General features: G+C 38.6%; 1 protein-coding gene across 2 annotated transcripts in view; it reads right to left on the reverse strand.

Moving 5' to 3' along the window:
• The window catches only part of ATP11A (ATPase phospholipid transporting 11A), a gene marked incomplete at both ends in the record, with an annotated part of 119,473 nt that overhangs the window by 27,181 nt on the left and 73,018 nt on the right, over positions 1-19,274 (reverse strand). For both annotated transcript variants that reach the window (XM_080613781.1, XM_080613782.1), the window contains 11 exons: positions 160-231; positions 562-725; positions 2,125-2,298; positions 2,939-3,136; positions 4,298-4,448; positions 5,439-5,520; positions 7,111-7,175; positions 9,526-9,576; positions 11,499-11,602; positions 12,068-12,196; positions 14,159-14,266. In XM_080613781.1, coding sequence (XP_080469907.1) covers positions 160-231; positions 562-725; positions 2,125-2,298; positions 2,939-3,136; positions 4,298-4,448; positions 5,439-5,520; positions 7,111-7,175; positions 9,526-9,576; positions 11,499-11,602; positions 12,068-12,196; positions 14,159-14,266 — 1,298 coding nt within the window. The remainder of the gene's footprint in view (positions 1-159; positions 232-561; positions 726-2,124; positions 2,299-2,938; positions 3,137-4,297; positions 4,449-5,438; positions 5,521-7,110; positions 7,176-9,525; positions 9,577-11,498; positions 11,603-12,067; positions 12,197-14,158; positions 14,267-19,274) is intronic.

Here is a 19,274-nt window from a genome sequence, read left to right on the forward strand (position 1 = left end):
ATGACAAACTCGGTACACACCATTTTCTATTAAAAATTACTACTCACCATATAACAAAGGAAAAATAACCTAACCATAGTTCCTAAAACTATCAGTAACTATTAGATTAGGTCACAAATATCCTCATTTGTCTATTTTGTTGTATTTTTAACCACTCACTTCTCTATGTTATTTTCCCGATTTACGATCTCCATAAAATTGTCCTTCAGCCTTAGATAAGTGTAACCAAGTCTGTGAAATGAAACACACATCAAGAGAATGAATACAACAAATACATAATTATCCAGTTTAAGCATGCCATAAGGATTTAAGACTGAGCTTCTTTTGAGGGTAGGAAGGGGGAACTGGTGACCAAAACACATCCCCACCAAACCACAAAACCCAACCCACAAACTGTTTCATTTGATTTATGAATATGAGCAGTCATGACTGTATGTTGAGAAAATCATCAGCTGTGCCGATCTGGTGTTTCTTATTACAATTTTTGTGCTTAAAACAATTTTGAACTTCAGTGATTAGATCCACAAATTAAAAAATTGTAATATCTAATTATACACATACCTCTGTATTCCCTCAACTAGAGCAACTTCATCTGGTGATGATGATATGTATATGCAAGATCTTCTTGAGAGCTGGCTTTTCTTCAATCCATCTACACTGTCATCATCTTTTACCTGAACGGTGTGGCAAAGACAAAGAGCTCGGAAAAATAGCTCCTCTCTCTCCTAAAACATAAAAGAAATAGTTGCCATTATGTGTTACCACTTTCATGCACTGCTTTGATAACCTTCTGAAGGAAAAGTTTTCCATGTCACTAATTACTACTGTTTCTATCAGATAAAGGCAATGTCACAGGTCACTTGCCCTTTAGGGGGAGCCAAGTCTTTCCCAGTGGTACACACAACTACTCAACAGCTGCTATTGCTACTAGCATTGCCATGAAAGCCAAGCTCCTGATGCCCAAAAGAGTGTACATCTCTTGCTTCCTGAGTCCTAGATGTGGCTAAAGGTTTTTTAACTTTACTTTTACTTAAACTTTGAACAAATTGTATCATATACTAGTCGAGGTACAATTTTAGAGTCCTGAGTCCAGACAGAGGGTCGCAGCACCTGAAGCACAAGTCTTAACAGGGTTTAGAGATTTCAGTTCCTTAGGCAGCTTGAGTATCTTTAAGAGCTATATAAAATGTAGCAGTGTGGACATTTTGGCAGCTGGAGACAACAACTTCTATGAAATTTCAGATGGTTTGGTAGTGACAGCTTCTGACAACAGAAAAATATTTCTATTTCATGGATACCTGACTGTATTCTACCTGTCACTTTGTGTCCGAATCTTATTCTTCTGTGCTGTTCAGTACAAATTGACTCTGCCATTATAATTCCAAGATAAAAACACCTTAGGACCCCATTCTGAGGGCTGTGGGTGACAGACATAAGGCTGCTGAATTACATCAATGTATTTTAAGAGGCCTTGTTTTGGCATAGTGAAGACTACGGCCAAACTATGATTTGAGAATGTACTGATATATTTAAAAATATATCCATTGTCCTTTGGCTATGATTATCCTGCCCATTTACAACCTTCTCATTAGTTGACATATGAAAACTCCTTAACTTTCACCTAACTTTGCTTTACACAGCAAAAAAGCAGCAGCACATACATGCTGTGTATAACACATTTCAGATGTGGCTATATTAAGTCACATTTAAAAGTAATTTAATCATAAACCATTCTCTGGCCACATATTCACTCAGTGATGACTGTTTGCCTTGAACACTCATCTTCACCCTTGAGGAGTTTTCCTGCCTTGCTTTCCCTATTACAACTAACGTTAAATGGAAACCAGCTATTACATTTCTTTAGCTACTAACCAAAGAAAGTTCTGTATTTTTGGGTTTTATTTAATTCATTTTTACGTCTGCAGTAAGTTGGGAAACTTCCCATTAAGTCTTTAAATCTTAGTTTAAACTAGGAAAGGAAAATGTCTGTGCTGTGATGAATTTCCTGCAGTTATCTACTATGATTAGCGAAATTCAAGAATGTTATATTTCTAACATTCCCTTCACATCAGCACAGTTCAATTTTCATGTTTCATTATAAAAACCAGGAACAAGTCATAATACCTTTCCACTTCCTCCTGGAGAAGAATCAATCATATCAATGCCTGTACAATCATGGAGAATTTGGCCATTGCAGATAACATGTGGCACATAAACGTGCCCTTCAATGCAACATTCTACAAATTCCATGTTGTTCTCAGTTAACGTTCCTGTTTTATCTGTGAAGACATACTCAATCTGCAAATAAGAACAAATTAAAAACAGCAGGAACATGAACAGAGATTTTCCAAGGTCTCTTAACAAAACTGAGATTATTACTGGGTTACATCTTCCTTTAAAGATCCTTGTGCATCCTCTTTCAGAAAAAGACGACAACAATTTCTTTTGGGAGTCATCTTTCACAGAAATTGGGCCTGGAAAGATTTTAGCACACAAGACTCTCAGCAAAGCTATCTTTTGCCTCATAACACATATAAATAATGTGTTTAATCTATTTTCTCTCTTCTCCCAATCTCCTTTTTGTTAATTGCTTTCTTGCTGCAAGACAGATACTTACGGAAACGAAATGCACATGAACTCAATTTCCCAAGGATCATTATTTAATGTACATGCCTGGATTTAGATCGGTTTCTGTCAGAAGGGTCCTTAGGGTGGTATCAGAATTCCCCACTACAATTACATTAGTTGAAGTGATGATTCTGGACTAATGGTCATATACAGTTATACACCTGGGCACTGTTACTGCCCTGGAAACACTCCTTTTGTCTCAATACTGAATTTTTCAATATTTCAAGCTGAAAAGAAAACCCTAACAATTTTAAAATAAAAACTTATGGTAGAGAAGGCTGAAAAAAAATTACCATTTGTTAAAATTTACCTGTCCCAACTCTTCATTGAGGTCAGAAGTATTCACCAGTGGTCCTTCACCTGTGTCCTCATCAAACATTTCCTCATCCCATGTAAGGAAGTAAGAACCAAGAAATTTCTGCATTTCCACAGTGACGTACATGGATACAGGAATAATGTAGTTGAAAAGAACCATGAATGCAAGGAAATCTGTAAAAGCTCGAAGAAACTGCCAAAGAAACAAGACAAAAATATTGATTTTTCAGGTACCATCAAAAACCAAAAGATGAATACATACATTTGCAGATTATTTTTTTTCTAATAACTTTCAAACAGTAAGCAACACTTTTCAAAGCTCACAGTTCAACATAAGTGTGTGTGTGTGTGTGTGCGCGTGTGTTCATGATATATAACATCACAACTGATTTGGCATAAAGAAAAAAACTTCTTAAAATTTGTATTTTTCTTTACAGGTGTATAGTCACGCATCATAGTTGTAAATTCTAGAGCAACTCATGAGAGTGGTGAACACCTGTATGAGAACAAGGAAAATGGTAACATGTACGTTCACAAATTACCAGAAAAGCAACATAAACCTGCAGCAACTCATTCAAGGATTATCAATTACATAACTTTCAGGCAGCACTTCATTAATGAATAAAGGGTTTCCCTTTCTTCTCTCAACAAGTAAAATGTGTGCATATAACCTAGCTCAATTGTTTCAGTGGTGGAGACTTGTGGAACCATAGTCAACCTGCTAAGCAGGCTGAGATGGTGCTGCTGGTGGTAATGAGAAATCTAGAACATCCCTGGCTAGTGTGTGCCCATCATGCATTTAGGGTAACCAAGAAAATTTTCCCCTAGTCTCACTGGAAGGATTTAGTGTCATCATATTGTGTTTTCTGTAGTGCTGGGCTCAGTTTGTTACTTTGGATCATGTGGGTATCCATTCTGGACTATGTTCTTTCTCTGGTAGGGTCATCAGACACTGGCAACACTCTTGTGGGTCTCCAGTGCTCATGACAGAGTTACAGAGCTATATCAAACTAAGCTTTTAAGGGGTATTGTTACACAGATTCCCACAGCGGATTCTTTTGAACACATCTGTTATATGACTGCCAACAGCTGTCAGATACCTTTCAGTCCTATATTTCTCTGCAAGAGGGCAATTCTTATATTAAACATGACATTTTCTCATCAGTTAAATTCATATGTATAACTTGAGTGCAAAAATTTAATACACAAGCTTTCTGCAAATGTCACCACTATTAGCAAACAGAAGCAACATTTTATGATCAGTAAGTAAGCAGGCTGTATACACTTTTCAGTAGGATTCTTACACATTACAGGTTTAGTAAAACTTCTTTGGTTTTTAAATTTATTTCCATACCAAATTTCTTTTCCTTTCTGGCTCTGTTTTCTGATTATACCATGGCTCATCACGAAATGGTTCACTCTGCCAGACATACTTCAGGACAGTATTTATTAGTGCTTTACTGATGAGAATACAGAGGTATACAATAAGGAATACATTCATTGATCTAAAAAAAAAAAAAAATAAAGGCAAAGTGAGAACTCCATTAGCACATAAACTATAGTTTATTGAAAAATGTTACATTTGTGCTTCAGCTTAACACTTGCTGCAAGCCTAACGCTATGACTTTTTTACAGCATTTTCCCAATACAGAAAAATATTATTGAGGACGATTTTCTATTTAAAATGTAAACTGCTGTAATTGTTTTCCAAAATGTGTGTGACACCTTACCAAACCAAGTACGAGTGAAAACAATAGCATAGACGGAATCAGAATAACCAGACATGTATCTGCAGGCCTTTTTATGCAATTTCTCTGAACTAATAATAAAACACATACATACTTTCATGGAATATGAATCTATTGAGAACATTTTGCTATGTAGCTGTAATGATATAACTCTTTCTAGACAGATCTAAAAAAAGAGCAAGAACACTTCACATTTAAAATTATATTTTCATTGATGATGGGCATGAACTAGAAGCCACAGGTTATACATCAATAAGAACTGAAAAACACACATCACCAGTGCTCGGTCACTGTGTAAGAGAAGAGCTGGTCAGTACATCTTGCCTTAATCAACACCTTTTTTTTTCCACAAGGCTTGGACACCTTATTCAGAGCTGATGATTTCAGATAGCAGAGTAGGACTAAAGAATACTTATCTCTCTTTAAAAAAGTAAGCAACCAATGTCAGCTCGTTCCTTGAGGATAGCAGTGTCTTCCTGTCCCATCATATATGCCCTGCATGGAACTTTTAATTTTAGCTAAACCATGGAAAACCTGCCACAGACCGGCTTTGTGTTACTGCAGTTGATCCACAGTAAAGTGCATCAAAAAAATTGTTTTTACTGAAGACAAACCGTTAAGTCCCTCTACCTTTAATGAAACACATACATTTAGTAAAATAAAAAAAAAAATATTAAAAAATCCCCTTTTATTCACCATCTGAATATGCAGTTTTCCACCCCCCAAAATGAATATTAGAAATTTTACTTTTCTACAGCAGATCGTTTCTGTGATTTTGCCTGATAATTTAATGCCATCTTAGTTTCCATGCCAGTGTAGATAGCAACACCTGAAATTAGACAACTTGTTTTACTAACGATTACACAGTAGAAGAACTTCATAAAAGCACAATTCACTTTGCTATTATACTCCATTATTTCTTTAATTCTCTATAGTTCGAAGAAAAAGAACACAGATTTGGATGATACTCAGAAAACAGAAATAGTTTTAATAAAGAATAACTTTAATAAAGTTCTTAAAGGGAAATATTAAGCAGCATTTACATCCCATTCCAGAGTCACAGCTCCCAATTGCTAACATGTTGCTATGTATCAAAGCCAATCCAAATCGGTGTTTGCATAAATTGCCTTGCATTTTTATGTTCTCTTTTGTGGCTATAATTTTAGAATCTAAGTCATACATTGTCAAAGAAAATCCAGATAGGGCTAAACTACAGGATACATCCAAGAAGAATAAAAGGCAACCATCAATTTTGCTTGTTTCAGTCAAATTTTATAATTCATGAAAAGAGTGATCGTTTGACATTACAAATTTCCTGTTGAGAATACAGATCAAAAGACTAAACCTCAGAAGATTGAGCACAGCAACTAAAAGGAGCTGTAAACAAGATGATGGACTTGAAGTACTTAAGCAAGCACACCTGTACATTGCTAAATAAAATAATTCAGGATATGGATTGTGCTGGGGTAATGGCAAACGCTGCATATGTAAGGCAGACCAGAAACAACCACTCATTAGGAACATTTCTGCCCAATACTCAAGATAACAGAAATATTAAAACCATCTCCTGAAATTTACAGAAATACTTTCTACAAACTGATTATATTAGTTCATCTATTTTAGACTACAACTAAAAGCAGAAAGAGGAAGTTTAAACTAATACATACTTTTTGCACTCTCTTTTGAGAAAAAGTTGCTAGATTTTGGTAGTTTAGGCTAAGTTCATGGCTATCACTGATCTTTTTGAGAGTACGGAAGTTGTAAATGATAAAGGATGATTTGGATCCTTGTTCCTTTAGTCATTGATAAAGACTGGCTTGTTATAACAGAACTACTACTCCTACTAGGCTTTCTTGAAGAATTAAAAAGAAAAAAAAATAAATCTCGGTTTGTGCTTCCAATTTCTGCTAAAACATGCAACATTTTCTATAGAATGAGGACAATTTGTACACATAAAGTATACTTGCTAACAGAAAGTCTAATTTTGATCAGGAACTGTTTAAGTGGATTGATGTTTCTTTGATCAATCATATTTATATCTGGTTGGGGTGTCTGTTTCAACAAACGAGCAAAACAGATTATAAAGATTTTTCAACAGGCTCGTTAACTGTTTTGGGATAACATCAATTTCCAGTGCCTGTTCAAAAGCCATATATTTACATGAAGTTGAGTCTTCTTGAGTCACCTTAAGTAATCCTTAAAGACAAACAATAAAATCCTCCTCCCAAAACCCCTCTATAGTCATATACATCATTAATAGTTACTTCACTGCAATAACAACAGTAAACCTTATTAACAAGTTGTAAATCAAGTGACTCAATAGAAACCATATGGTCAGGAGTAACTGTAGGGTTGTAGCCTTGTTTACTGTTTGCTTGCTACTTCACAGTCCATTTAAATAATCAATAGAAAGTTTTACCAAAGATTTTTTCTGTATTCTTTAAAGTGGCTCCTCTAAGAAGCAGATTTTCAGATCCTAATGGCCTGCAAAAGATAAATGTTACAAAATATAAACGTTTAGAGAGAAACAGCAGACCTTAGTAGAAGCCACACAAAAGAGGAAATTAGTTTTAGTCAAATATTTTTACTTTGTGTAACAGAATTACTAGGCATATTTAAAGCTTTCAGTTAAAATTAAAAATATGTAGATGCCTAAAATTAAGCTCATAATTTCACAATTCAAGTCTTAAACCAATGCATCCAAGAACCACATATGCAGGTATCTAAATAAAGACTCATGATCCTAATAGCAAGGTGCTTATCTTTAAAAATATCAATTCAAGTCTTTTTTAGGCTTATATAAACTATAGTATCCCACATGTTAGAATTACTTATTAAGGATAAAACATTCTTCCATTTTATTTTAAGTATAAATGGCATATAAGGTACTGTTTGATATTTACGGCATACATTTCAAAGCATAAAGTTGAATATAGGTAAAATAGTTTATTGAGGAATAAGGAAATTAATGTAAGGATCCCTATGCAATTCAAAATAATATAAATCACCATATTAGTGCAAAACCAAGGACTAACTTTATAGACAGAAAGCATGTAGAATTATCAGACCATATATACAGTAATGAAAAAACCCAAGAAGTTCAGGGTTTTTTAATGTTCAAAGTGTTCCAAAATCAAGAAACTCTAAAGACAAAAAAAAAACATCCCAGGCCGTACAACCTGAAACTAGTTCCGTCTAAACCAGTGGAGTGATGTTATATGAATTACTTGGATTATAAGACATTATATCCCAATATAGTAAAAAATACCCATGTTCTAATAGTGCTGTCCAAGGAATGTAAGTCTTAATGCCACAGACTTTCTTCTCATGTTATACACAGATCAATCTATTGCTGCTGAGATTAAAAAGGTATTTTTTGCTTATTTTATTGTCCTCTCCCACCCAAGTTCATCTCCAACCAACCGTATTAGTCAATCTTTAAAGAGAAAAAAGTTAAAAAAAGAAAAAAAAAGGACAGTTTTCATAGCAGACTGTGATAGAAATCAGACATGTAGACACACTTGTACACCACCCATATGCTGGAGTCTAGGATATCACCCGAGCAAGAAGCTTTCCCTCCTATTGCTTTGCCTCTTTGTACCAAGGACCTGAACAAAATGAGATACAGTAAGTCTCTTCCTTGGTGGTAGACAGAAGATCCTATGCAGAAAAGACAGGAAGACTCGTGCCTCTTTTGACTGCTTCATTTTTTCTTCTTTATTTGCTGGATAAGGAATGTCCTGAGACTGCTCCTTGAGCACAAAACACTGCACTCCCTTCAGGATAAAGCCTATCTGCACAGGAGGCAGACCCTTCTAAGTGCCAGACCCAGGGTAACAGATCATCACATTCTACACAACATACAAAATTAATTACCTTGGATGTTGCCTTCCTGAACACACAACACTAGACATTTTAGAAAAATATACAAAAAATGCTACTAAAACTAAACATTATATCGGGCATGTTCATATTCTTAAATTTCTAAGAAGAAAAAAACAGAGAAATACACAAGTGGTACTATTCATATTGTTTAGTGTGCTACCAGGATCTCATGCTAATGGAGCAGTATTGTACAAGCACGGTCAAAATCCTATCAACATAATTTATAAACTAAACACACGTCACATAAAATTGAAGTTGAATAAAGACAAAAATATGAATCTGACTAAAATATGAAATACTTACATATGAAATAAGTCTGGAAATTTGTATGAGAAAAACATTCCATTAATAAGACAAGGCAGTGCGTTGTTGGTGAACCAAAGGTAATGTTCACCATTGATACCTATTTGAACCTTGTTGTGTTTTAACCTCAGCCAGCAACTAAGCCCCACATTGCCACTCAGTTACTCCCTCCTGCCCTCAATGGGATGGGAGAAAATCAGAAAAGTAAAACCAAGAAAACTCCTGGGTTGAGATAGAAACAGTGTAATAGGCACCACTTCCCATCAGCAGGCAGGGGTTCAGCCATCTCCAGGACAGCAGGGCTCAATCACATGTAACAGTGACTTAGGTAGACAAATGCCATTACTATGAACATTCTCCCCTCCCTCCTTCTTCCCCCAGCAGTATATGCTAAGCATAATGCCACATGGTTTGCGATATCCCTCTGGTCAGTTGGGGTCAGCTGTTCTGGCTGTGTCCCCAGTCTACTTCCTGATGGGGCCAGAGGCAGAAAAGGCCTTGACCCTGAATTATCAACAGTTTCCAGCACAAATCCAAAACACAGTCCCAGTACCAGCTACTATGAAGAAAATTAGATCTACCCTGGTCAAAATCAGCACAACCCTGGAAATGTTTTAAGTGTGTAAAATCTCTGGATTTTCCCTACCTTGCAGTAGGCTCATTCCTATCATGGTAAACATTTATTCGACCAACAAATCTGCAAGGGAAGCATAGAAATAGCTTAACAACATTGCTAATTTGCGTATTATTATGCATATATGTCCAAATATTTCAGTGTAATGTACATTACAGATATACATACACCACACATACATGTTTAAAAACAAAGAAAATTACTCTCACTTCAAAAAATATATGTAAGAATAGATTATTTGAGAAAGATTTTCTACAAAGTATTTATTACAGTGAGCACCCTCCAGTTGAACAAGCTCTGATCACCCAGAACATAAACAAGAACATGGAGATACATGTAAACAGAAAAATACACAGAACAGTAAGTTAGTGTAAAGTGTCCATATAAAAAGATGTAGGAGATTCTAAAATTAGAACTAAGCATTCTAAGTAGACCCATTAGCAAGAAATAACAAGAAATCTTATTCCCTAAATTACCTAAGGTAAGCTAGTGTAATTAGTATCCTTTACAAAACCTAAACCCTACAATTGAGTTTAAAACAAAAGTGTAAGGCAAATAAGCAATTTTCCCTCTGAATATCTCTCTAAGTACATTTTATCTGTATGTGGTGGGTTGCTGCTGGACAGCAACTAAGCATGCACTAGCCTCTTGCTCATTCCCTTCCCAGTAGGATAGGAGAGAGAACTGGAAGAGCAAAAGCGAGATAATGACAGATTAGTAAGTGAAGAAAAAAAACCAAGTGACACAAAGGCAAGCACTCACCACCTCCCATAAGCAGACCAATGCCCAGCCAGTCTTCAAGCAACAGCTACTTTTGAAAGACTACTAGTTTTATTGCTGAGCACAACATTATGCGGCACAGAATATCCCTCTGGTCAGCTGAGGTCAATTTCCTGGCTGTGTCCACTCCCAGCCTCCCACCCAACCCCAGCCTACTTGCTGGAGGGGCAGAGTGAGAATCAGAGAAAGCCTTCACACTGCACAAGCATTTTCCAGCAGCAGCGAAAACACGGGTGTGTTATTAACACTGGTTTTGTTACAAATCAAAACCACTAGACCAAATGGGCTGCTATGAAGAATATTTACTACATTCCAGTCAGACCCAGTATGCCGTATTTGCAATATCACAGTCTAAGTGGATAACTTCAAATCAAACCAGATTATGCCAAACATCGGCATTCTGGATGGTAGAGGAACTGGATGGTGGGGAACTGGTGGGTCTGTTACTCTGAAAGTGAAACCTCCCAGGCTCAGAGAATTGGCAACCTGTCTGCTGAGAGAATATATAACACAGCAGAGGTACATCCAAAGACACTGTAGAGTTTGTTATGATGCATCATGATGCAAAAAGACCATGTGGTCTTTCTTGGAAAGAAAGATTTGCCACTGTGGTTTGTTGACCATTAAAGTGCCAAGCAAAAAGTAGCAGAGATAGAAGCTGTCTACCAATACATATTCATGTGTGCTGAAAGCAAAAGAACAAGCCATGGTGCCACAAGCAATGTCTCCATGTTGCAGAATATCCACTCATCCCCTGAAGATTTGTCACAAACTGTATGTGACATGGGACTCTGACATACAGTCTATTTCTTGACAGCCAGTGTCAAGAAATGTATTAAATATTAGTAAATGTATTAAATATTAAATTAGTAAATATTAAATAGTAAATTAGTAAATGTATTAAATATTAGTAAAACTTAATTTCTTTCTTATTTTTCAGACTAAAAAACCCCCACAAGTTCTAAAATTTTTGCCACACACACAAATGGACTGCTTTGTGCACCCCTCTTTGGAGATCACTGCCCTAGAGCAGACCAGTGAACTACCTGCAGGAAAGGGGCAAGGATGGAGAACTAACCTGACTTCAAGCTCACTCTGGGGCCCACTCTAACCAGTCAGATGCAGCCAGTATATTTTCATTATGATATTCTTATAATTTATTGTTAGGTAACACTAAATAAAATGGGCAAGAATTATTTTCTTACTTATAAAGGTCAGGCTGAGGTTGTTCACATTCAATGGTAGCATGTAGTGCATCCATTTCTTGTTCATTGTGAAATGCCTTTGTATCTTGAACAGCATAGTGAGTCTGGAACAAATATCAAGATGTAAATAAAATAAAAAAGGACAGATACAGAAGACATTAATCTGCACATATATTTCAGTTCAGCTTGAAGCAGATTTATTAACTTTCACATAAGAGCTCATAGTTCAAGTAAGATGCACCTTCAAATGCTCCTAAGTGGGCATCATCTTACATTACATGCAAGTACCTTGCAGTGTGGTCACTAATCAGGTCACCATGAAAGCATTTAAGTACAAAAAAGTTTGTGCATTACCTCTGTAATCTGCATGCCTATACTGGACACAAAGTCAAAAATATATACATTTTTAAACTTTCCATAAAATGTTACTTTAAGAGAAATTCAGTCAATTGGTAGAAACCTAAGTTATACAAGTTAGTTTATCTGCTTACACATGTAAGCATGCAGTCAAATGTGAAAAATTAAAAGCAAGGTTTGCCTCAGAAAGAAAATTTAGAACATTTAATTACTTTATGGCTGGATTCACCATCTAAACTAGCTGTTGTAACAAAACATGTTCCATCTTCTCTACTACTTGACAGAAATATTAAGTCACATGGGAATGTTTCATCTTCTTTTACCATTACAATATCTCCAACCTAAAGAAAAGATACAACAAAAAAATGCATTTATAATTTATGTAGCAGCCCAATTTTGAGATTTCAAAACATAGGTTCACTCAAATATTTAGAAAATTCATCTACTTTTATTTACACCACGATTTTACCACAGCAGTAAAGAACTACAGGAATATCTCAAAAACTGAATCACACCTTGTGGAATGGCTGAGGTCTGCTGTGTATTATATTTCCTTTCAGGATAACCATTTTGCAAGTACTGCCTTATTAAGTTTTGCAACCTTATTTGAAAGATGGAAGATACTATCCTTGTTTTAAGATTAAATACAACAAAACATTATTTCAAAAACAGCTGAAGATTTGAGCTACTTTTGTTGGCTGTTGAGGATAAGCATGTAGAGCTGTGAAAATCATTAGAGAGAGTTGAAAAAGCTATGATTTCCAAGTCTGGCAACTAAAACAGGATATATTTTCAGCAGAATTTATGACTAGAAGTCCATCCTATTTTTATCCATATTTAAAGGTGAGCAAATTAGTTTGTATTCATGAAAACAAAAGTCAAATCTTACAGCATGTTTGAGTGGCACAGAACAGGAAACCAACTATAAATTCAAAATATTACTTTAACCCATTCATTTGAGAAAAAAAGCCCTTGATACATTTTTGGGGGTCATCTTTCTCAAACGATTATAAGAAAAAAAATTAACAAATGGCACAGATTGCCCAGGGAGGTTGTGGCATCTCTACCCTTGGAGATAACCAAAAGCTGTCTGGTCCTGGGCAATCAGCTCCTGGTGGTCCTGCTTGAGCAGAGGGGGTTGGATCAGATGACCTCCACACATGCCTGACAACCTCAACTGGTCTGTGATGCAGTGAAAAAGAAACCTCTTCTTTAATCAAATGTCCACAGACTTTAGGTACATAAGAGTCTACCTTTACATGTTCTAGTCCATTTTCTTGCTTAATACATGTCCATGAATTTATCCAGATACTTATTCAGATATTTACAGATAACCCTTTCCATGCAAGTATTTCTTATGCCTGTCTCCTACCATCTAGTTGCTCAAAATACGGTCTCTGAAATGCAAAGAACAGAGGAGAAATTGAGAAAATACGGGCAATAGATTACTTAATGGAATACAAATTTCAGTCATGTGGTACTTTATTTGGAATACTTAACTGTTTAGTTAGTACATGGAATACTCAGCATGTGATGTTTTCATTTTTTTTTTTATTACCAGAAAGCCCTAGGCAGAAGCTATCACACTCAAAGGGAAGGTCACAGAGAAAGGCATCAGCAGAAAGGCTGTGAACACTGTAGAGCCCATTTATGTCCAAACAAGGCAAAGCAGAAAAAGATATCCCTAATGAAGATATTAGAAATAAGGAAAAATCCAAACAAATAGCTATCAAACTTTCTGAGTTCTAAAGAGAATAATGATAAAAAGAATCACAGAATCTGCTCACAAAAAAAAAAAAAAAAAAAAAAAAGCAGAAATTAATTCTGAAAATAACCTTCAAAATGCCAGGAAGGGAACGCAGCAACATTCAACAGCCAATGAAGACACTGTGATTTGATAAGTAATGAAGAAAGTATTCTGAATGTGTTGTATATATATGTATGCGTATATGTTGTACACTTAGGACATATCAGTAGCGCTATGATACTCTGTCTTAAATACATCATTAATGTGCATAACCATAGACTGAAAATGGAGAGAAGACAGATCATGAGTGGAAAAATTAGAGTTAAAAAATGAAAAATGAACGGAACAGTTATGGGAGGAGTTAACAAGATAAAATAGAAACATATCTAGCTTATAAAATTTACTGAGTGGCATTAAATTAAAAATTAGTATATTACGAGTCTAATCTCAATGAAATTTAATAACTGCTGCAACATCATCATGCTGCATTTCTGCATAATTTGTTCTACAGGAAGTGTGAAGTAAAGCCTTACTCTGTTAAGTCATAATTACTTACTCTTAATTTTCGGCTTTGCTTTCTAACCAGTTTACCGTGTTGAATGAAATGAACAGGGTATTGGTTCATAGCATTGTCAGCTTTATGTCGAAGCCAATCTTCATAACCCTAGAAAACAGTGAAATGGAATGACATAGTGATGCACATTTGGCTATAAAGACACAAATCAGCTCTATCTTGCAACAAACCAAACCAACCAACCAACCAACCAAATAGAGATTATCCTTTATCAAGAAATGGGGAGGGGGAGGTGGGAAGAGGGCAAAAGAATATATTCTCACTAGAACAAATGAAATTGTGATACATGTCAGTCATGGTGGCCATTTACAAACAAAAACGCTCATGGTTAAAATTAGTCAACAAAATTATATATTTTAATGAAGACATTCTGATGAATAGGGGTGTTTACAATGTGTAGAACTTTCTGGTGGTTAAGTGATTATCTCTTCCTCATGCTCTATTGACTCCTGAGTGAGTGCAAAGTATTTCTAGAAGCAGTTGCCAAGAAGATAGAGGCATAGAAGTGTATTTTGGGAAGACTGGGACTCCAAACTGAAAGATGATGAAGTTAGATGGGTTGGGGGAGGGGGGCATCGTTCCATCCCAACACACCCAGGCAGTTGCCAGCATCTATCATAAAGGCTTGGAGCAATGTAGAGATATTCCAGCTGCTGCAGCAAATCAGCTGGCTTCATTTGGAGCTCGGCTCAAATGCCTCTATACAAACACCCATAGCATGGGGAACAAACAAGAGGAATTAGAGATGTGTGCACGTCTACGGGAGTATGATATAGTAGGCATCACAGAAACGTGGTGGGATGGCTCCTGTGACTGGAGTGTTGGAATGGAAAGTTACAGGCTCTTTAGAAAAGACAGGCCTGGCAGGCGGGGAGGGGGAGTTGCTATTTATGTTAGGGATAGGCTGGAGAGTATGGAACTCTGTCTGGGGACAGGTGAGCAGTCAACAAAGAGTTTGTGGGTCAGGATTAAAGGGAGAACATTACTGTGGGGATCTGTTACAGATCAAGAGGAATCTGTGGATGCAGCATTCTACAGACAGATAGGAACAACCTCACGCTTGCAGGCCCTTGTTCTCATGGGGGACTTCAACCACGCTGACATCTGCTGGAGCGATGGTACGGCCCGGCACAAGCAATCCAGGAGGCGCCTCGATTGTGTGGAAGACAACTTCCTTCTGCAAGTAATAGAGGAGCCCACAAGGAGAGGTGCCATGCTTGACCTCGTGCTCACCAACGGGGAAGGGCTCGCTGGAAATGTGACGCTCCAGGGCAGCCTTGGATGCAGTGACCACGAGATGGTTGAATTCGAGATCCTCAGGACAGTGAGAAGAGCGTGCAGCAAGCTCACTGCCCTGGACTTCAAGAGAACAGACCTCTTCAGGAACCTGCTTAGTAAGGTTCCATGGGATACAGCCCTAGAGGGCAGGGGGGCCCAAGACTGCTGGTTGTTATTCAAGGATCACCTGCTACAAGCTCAGGAGCATTGCATCCCAACTAGAAGGAAGTGCAGCAAGAGGGCCAGGAGACCTCCTTGGATGGACAAGGAGCTGCTCAGGAAAATTCAAAGGAAAAAAGAGGCTTATAGAAGGTGGAAGCAAGGACAAGCAGCCTGGGAAGAATACAGGGATGTTGTCCGGGAAGCTAGGGACCTTGTTAGGAAAGCTAAGGCCCAGTTAGAATTAAACTTGGCTAGGGATGTTAAGGATAACAGGAAGGGATTCTATAGGTACATAGCAAGTAAAAGACAGACTAGGGACAACGTAGGCTCCCTCCGGAAGATATTGGGAGAACTGGGCACCCTGGATTTGGAGAAGGCTGAGGTTCTTAATGACTCCTTTGCCTCGGTCTTCACTGGCAAAGGCTCTGACCGCACCACCCAAGTCTTGGAAGGCGGATGCAGGGACTGTGAGAATGAAGACCCCAGGCCCACTGTAGGAGAGGATCTGGTCTGAGACCATCTTAAAAACCTGAACTTGCACAAGTCCATGGGACTGGATGAAATCCATCCGCGGGTCCTGAAGGAGCTGGTGAATGAAGTTGCTAAGCCACTGTCCATCATATCTGAAAGATCATGGCAGTCAGGTGAAGTTCCCAACGACTGGAAAAAGGGAAATATAACCACCATTTTCAAGAAGGGGAAAATGGATGACCCAGGGAATTACAGACCAGTCAGTCTCACCTCTGCGCCTGGCAAAATCTTGGAGCAGATTCTCCTGGAAGGCATGCTAAGGCACATGAAAAACAAGGAGGTGTTGGTGACAGCCAGCAGGGCTTCACTAAGGGGAAATCCTGCCTGACCAATTTGGTGGCCTTCTACGATGGGGCTACAGAACTGATGGACAGGGGTAGAGCAGTTGACATCATCTACGTGGATTTGTGCAAAGCGTTCGACACTGTCCCACATGACATCCTTGTCTCTAAATTGGAGAGACATCAATTTGATGGGTGGACCACTCGGTGGATAAAGAACTGGCTGGATGGCCGCACGCAAAGAGTTGTGGTCAATGGCTCGATGTCCGGCTGGAGACCGGTAACGAGTGGTGTCCCTCAGGGATTGGTGTTGGGACTGGTCTTGTTCAACATCTTTGTCAGTGACATGGACAGAGGGATTGAGTGCGCCCTCAGCAAGTTTGCTGATGACACCAAGCTGTGTGGTTCGGTTGATACACTGGAGGGAAAGGGATGCCATCCAGAGGGACTTCGACACACTTGTGAGGTGGGCTGATGCCAACCTTATGAAGTTTAACTATGCCAAGTGCAAGGTCCTACATCTGGGTTGGAGCAATCCCAGGCACAGCTACAGGTTGGGCAAAGAAGAGATTCAGAGCAGCCCTGTGGAGAAGGACTTGGGGGTGTTGGTCGATGAGAAAATGAACATGAGGCGGCTTCAGTGTGCGCTCGCAGCCCAGAAAGCCAACTGTATCCTGGGCTGCATCAAAAGGAGCGTGACCAGAGCAGGTCGAAGGAGGTGATCCTGCCCCTCTGCTCTGCTCTCATGAGACCTCCCTTGGAGTATTGTGTGCAGTTCTGGTGTCCTCAACATAAAAAGGACATGGAACTGTTGGAACAAGTCCAGAGGAGGGCCACGAGGATGATCAGGGGACTGGAGCACCTCCCATATGAAGACAGGCTGAGAAAGTTGGGGCTGTTCAGCCTGGAGAAGAGAAGGCTGCGTGGAGACCTCATAGCAGCCTTCCAGTATCTGAAGGGGGCCTACAAGGATGCTTGGGAGGGACTATTCATCAGGGACTGTAGTGACAGGACAAGGGGTAACGGCTTCAAGCTTAAACAGGGGAAGTTTAGATTGGATATAAGGAAGAAATTCTTTACTGAGAGGGTGGTGAGGCACTGGAATGGGTTGCCCAGGGAGGTTGTGAATGCTCCATCCTTGGCAGTGTTCAAGGCCAGGTTGTGGATAAGGTCTTGCGTGGCATGGTTTAGTGTGAGGTTTCTCTGCCCAGGGCAGGGGGGTTGGAACTAGATGATCTAACGTCCTTTCCCACCCTAACTATTCTATGATTCTAGGATTCTAAGTTATGACATAACTGAAGGTGGCCATTATTTCCTGATTTTTATTTTATAAAAGTTGTTACACTTTTTAACCTTATATACAATATATATCAACCTGAAGAATTTTGTTTTAAGAGACTGCAGAACAACTTATTTTGATCGCCCAAAAGCTACATACAGAAACAGACAAAGTAAAGGACAGGGAATCTGCAACTTTCCATTCAAAATGTGTTGCTGTAGGATAAAGATTGGGACTGAAAGACACCAGTGGTTCCATATGCATTTTTACATCTAACTCTCTGGAATACATAGAATCATAGAATAGTTAGGGTTGGAAAGGACCTTAAGATCATCTAGTTCCAATCCCCCTGCCATGGGCAGGGACACCTCACACTAAACCATTGAAAATGCAACACAAAACAAAAGCACCACTGCCTTGTATGTTCTCAGAGCTAATCTGGGAACTTACGGAGTCTTTATGACTTGAGTGTAAAATACCTCCAGGAGCTGGTACGGCTTATCAATCAGGTCCCAAAATCTGTACCACTTGCTGGGAGAAAGACTCAAGGAGATAGACAGAACTGCAGTTCAAGGCACTACATGTCATAATCTAGGCTGTGGTAGGCCACTATCAAACTACAGTAAAACTCTAAAGTGCAACATTTAAAATCTTAAAGAGCAGGAAAGCCACACCTAAAATACTAGCTATTGCATGCATCCCAGCTTTTACTCACCAGCAAGAGCTGAATTTTACAATAGAATATACTCAATTGTATATAGTTAGCACCATAAATAAATTACAATACTGCTCCCTGTAGTTTCTTTGAAAACGAATGAAGGAAAAGTCTGCATTTAGCATAAAGAGTGTAAAGGTAGTCAGTTACCCTATTCAGGGACAATCAAAATTACCCTCTGTTCTGGGTCTGGCTGGGATGGAGCTCACTTTCTTCACAGCTGCCCATACGCTTCCGTGCTTTGTAACTGGGGCTAAACCAGTGTTGGTTATGCCCCAGTATTTTGGCTACAGCTGAACAGTACTTGCACAGCATCAAGCCTTTCTCTCCAACCTCCCCATACATTAAAAAGGAGGCCAGTTGGCTGGGGGGTAGCGGGCAAGGGGCTGGGAGGGGACACTGCGTGGGCAGCAGACCCAAACTGACCAAGGGGATATTCAATACTATATGCAATTGTGCTCAGCAAGAAAATCTCAGGGAAAGCAGGCAGAAAGGGGTCATTTGTGGTGATGGCATTTGTCTTCCTAAGCAAGCATGACTTGTGCTGAGGCTCTGCTTTCCAGAAAGTGACTGGACATCTGCCTACCAATGGGAAGTAGTGAACTGAATTCCTTATTTTGCTTGGAATAGCTGCTACTTTCCCTATCAAAGTGTCACTAATACGATACACAAGTATCTTCACTTTCCCTCTATTTTCCACAGAAGAGGGGAGTGTAAAAAGGAGTGTGTGGGTGTTTGGCTGCTGGTCAGGGTCAACACACCACATCCTCATTTTTGTTAGCCATTGTTTTAATCATCAAATCGGTCATAGGTATGTAAGAAGAACAGCCTCATCTCTACAAGCTTTGAGCT

This window comes from Psittacula echo, assembly GCF_963264785.1.
Source record: "Psittacula echo genome assembly, chromosome: 3".
Lineage (NCBI taxonomy): Eukaryota > Metazoa > Chordata > Aves > Psittaciformes > Psittacidae > Psittacula > Psittacula echo.